This window comes from Acyrthosiphon pisum, unplaced genomic scaffold (genome assembly GCF_005508785.2).
Source record: "Acyrthosiphon pisum isolate AL4f unplaced genomic scaffold, pea_aphid_22Mar2018_4r6ur Scaffold_21591;HRSCAF=24351, whole genome shotgun sequence".
Taxonomy (NCBI): Eukaryota; Metazoa; Arthropoda; class Insecta; order Hemiptera; family Aphididae; genus Acyrthosiphon; species Acyrthosiphon pisum.
Genome location: NW_021771075.1, coordinates 15,729 through 18,525, shown reverse-complemented (window position 1 = coordinate 18,525; position 2,797 = coordinate 15,729). Strand labels below are relative to the sequence as shown.

The 2,797-nt window shown below is 28.5% G+C and overlaps 1 protein-coding gene across 1 annotated transcript; it reads left to right on the top strand.

Moving 5' to 3' along the window:
• The first annotated feature begins 191 nt into the window (after positions 1-191).
• LOC100571097 lies at positions 192-2,349 on the top strand. Its single transcript, XM_003241597.4, has 3 exons — positions 192-428; positions 639-924; positions 996-2,349. Coding segments are annotated over exons 1-3 (855 nt in total). The 5' UTR covers positions 192-427; the 3' UTR covers positions 1,564-2,349.
• Positions 2,350-2,797: the final 448 nt, after the last annotated feature.

Sequence of the window (2,797 nt, the reverse complement as noted above, 5' to 3'; positions counted from 1 at the left end):
AGCAGATTCGTTCCAAGTCTTTTGCAACTAGTTTATTTTTTTTGCTAATTCCATAACTTTGGTTTATCATTTACCGTATTGAAACACACAGATAAAATTCTGGGTTTATTCGGAAATTTTGATTGAAGTCGAAAAGCTTTTTGAGCCGTAACATCAGTGCCAAGTTTGTTTATAATAGTTTGAATTGGGGCGACATTGATAATGACGGGTGACTTTGATAATGTTGTTTTATTTCATTAAATTGTACACTATGGCTACACTGTTCGAAAAAAAATAATTTTTATTGTATATATTGATAAAGAAATATAGTCTTATAATGATAACGATTATGATACGATTTATCATCAATTATTTGAAATGTGTGTTATCTTCAATCACAACGTTATTTTAAATGTAAAATAACAACGTTTTAAAATTAGCTGCGCAAAGTAAGTACAAATGTTATTTAATTATAATTTTGTAAGTTCATTTATATATACATATCATCATGATTCAAATCATACTATGTTATACGATTTTCGTTCATTATGTTGCGAACGATTAAGTGTTTATTGTCGTGGGGTGACATTGATAGTATTATTGGGGCGACTTTGATAATCTTATTTATGTTTATATTTCATGTATTTAAATTATTTTAGTGGTTCGTGTGTACCAAAAAGAAGTGGGCAATCGCCCATATGCTAATAGAAGAGATGAAGTTGTGGAAGAAGCTCTTCAAAAAGTTGCTGATGGGGAACTTTCAATTTTAAGAGCGAGTAAAATGTATAACATTCCTTATGGCACATTACACAATCGTTTTAATGGAAAACATGGCAAAAAACCTGGAGGACAGACAATATTTAGTGATGAGGATGAAAAAAATATGATAGCTGCTGTATCAAAATGTGGTGATTGGGGATTCCCTTTAACTTTAATGGATTTGAGGTAAACATACACAGTTTGCTTGTATTACAATTAGTCTTAAAATTAATTATAATAAAATTATCTTGTTTTAGATTAATCGCAAAAACATCACTAGACAAAAGAGGAATAATAGTTCAAAAGTTTAAGGATAACCTTCCAGGTGATGATTGGGCAAGGAGTTTGTTAAAAAGACACAATACACTGACTCAAAGAATCACTACAAACATTTCTCGATGTCGCGCCGAAGTCTCCCCTGCTACAATAAATTCATATTTTGATAATTTGTCTTCAGTATTAAAAGATATACCTGCTGATAATATTTTCAATTATGATGAGACCAACCTCCAGGATGACCCAGGTAAAAAAAAATTTTTATTCAAGCGTGGTACAAAATATCCAGTACAAGTTCAAAACCACTCTAAAAGTGCCACCACAATAATGGTATGTGGGTCAGCAAGTGGTGTTCTATTACCACCATACATAATTTACAAGTCAAAAAATTTGTGGGAGTCTTGGACAAATGAAGGACCCAAAGGATCTCCATGTTGTGAGAGTCCTTGCTGCTCAAAAGGAACCAGGTATAATTGTACACCACACGGATGGATGGATGGTATCACTTTCAAAGAATGGTTTTTCAATTTAGAGAGGCATAGTAAATGAAGACTATTACCTATGACTATAAGCATATTACGACTGGACTGTTAAACTGTACGTTCAGTCTGTTACCATTATATTTTAAACTCAAGACTGCCTAGTAAGTTCCTAGCTAAGTCAATTTAAACATATTTAAATGAATGTAGCTATTGATATTTTATTTTGTTTTATTTTTAACTTAGAAATTATTATGTTTAAACTGTTATACTTGTCAAGACTAATATTTATATATATTTAGTTTTGTTTGTTATTTTTATTTAAAAATTGTTATATTATCCTGTGTGTTCAGACAATTAACAAGGTATTGTACCTAATCTCAAGACTTCCTAGTAATTAGTTAAGCCATTATAAATATATTTAAATTAATTAATTTATATTTTTATATTTTAATATTTTGTTTTATTTTGTTTTTAATTTTGAAACTATTACTATATTTTCACTGTTTCACAAGACTGAGTTAGTCAACTTAATAAATTATTATCAATTTGAATACTATTTTATGTATTTTTTATTTATACAAATTAAATATTCCTGTCAATTTCACCCCATAACACATTTTATGTTATAACTCAAAAACTATTTGACCAAATTTAAAATGGTTTGAGATTTATAACTTTCATATCATTACCATTAGTTTAACAATAAAAAAAATAGGGGTATCAAAGTCACCCCGAATTCCGTTTGACTTTGATAGCTACTTTAAAAAAATTATAAAAAAAAAACTATTCATTATAAAAAAAAAAAAAAAAAATAGGAATATTGGTTAAAATAGTACTTGATACGACGACATTATTTTGAGATCTATAGCATGAGTATTAAAAAAACTATACGAAAAAGAACAAAAAAAATCAACAAACTTTATCAAAGTCGCCCCAATTTAAGACTTATTGTTAGTAATTTAAAAAAAAATTGTTGTAAGCTAATAAATAATAATTATAACCATTATACTTATTATGTCTGAAGTCGGAATACAATTATTTTATTTTATTTAAGGAATAATAATATTTCGCTCGATAGTGTACGACAGTCGCCGATCGACTATACACTATACAGTATACATACAGGGAAAAATATTCTCAATGAAATATTAAGGATAAATAAAAGCCATGACTTCAAAGTAGCTTATAAACTATCTGAAAAACACATTAACGTCCAAGGTACAGCTCGGATGAATGTGAAACTTGCTGCTCATGTTTTTTAAAATTGAGTTTCTAAAGCCATACTTTTCTGTGGAGAAAAA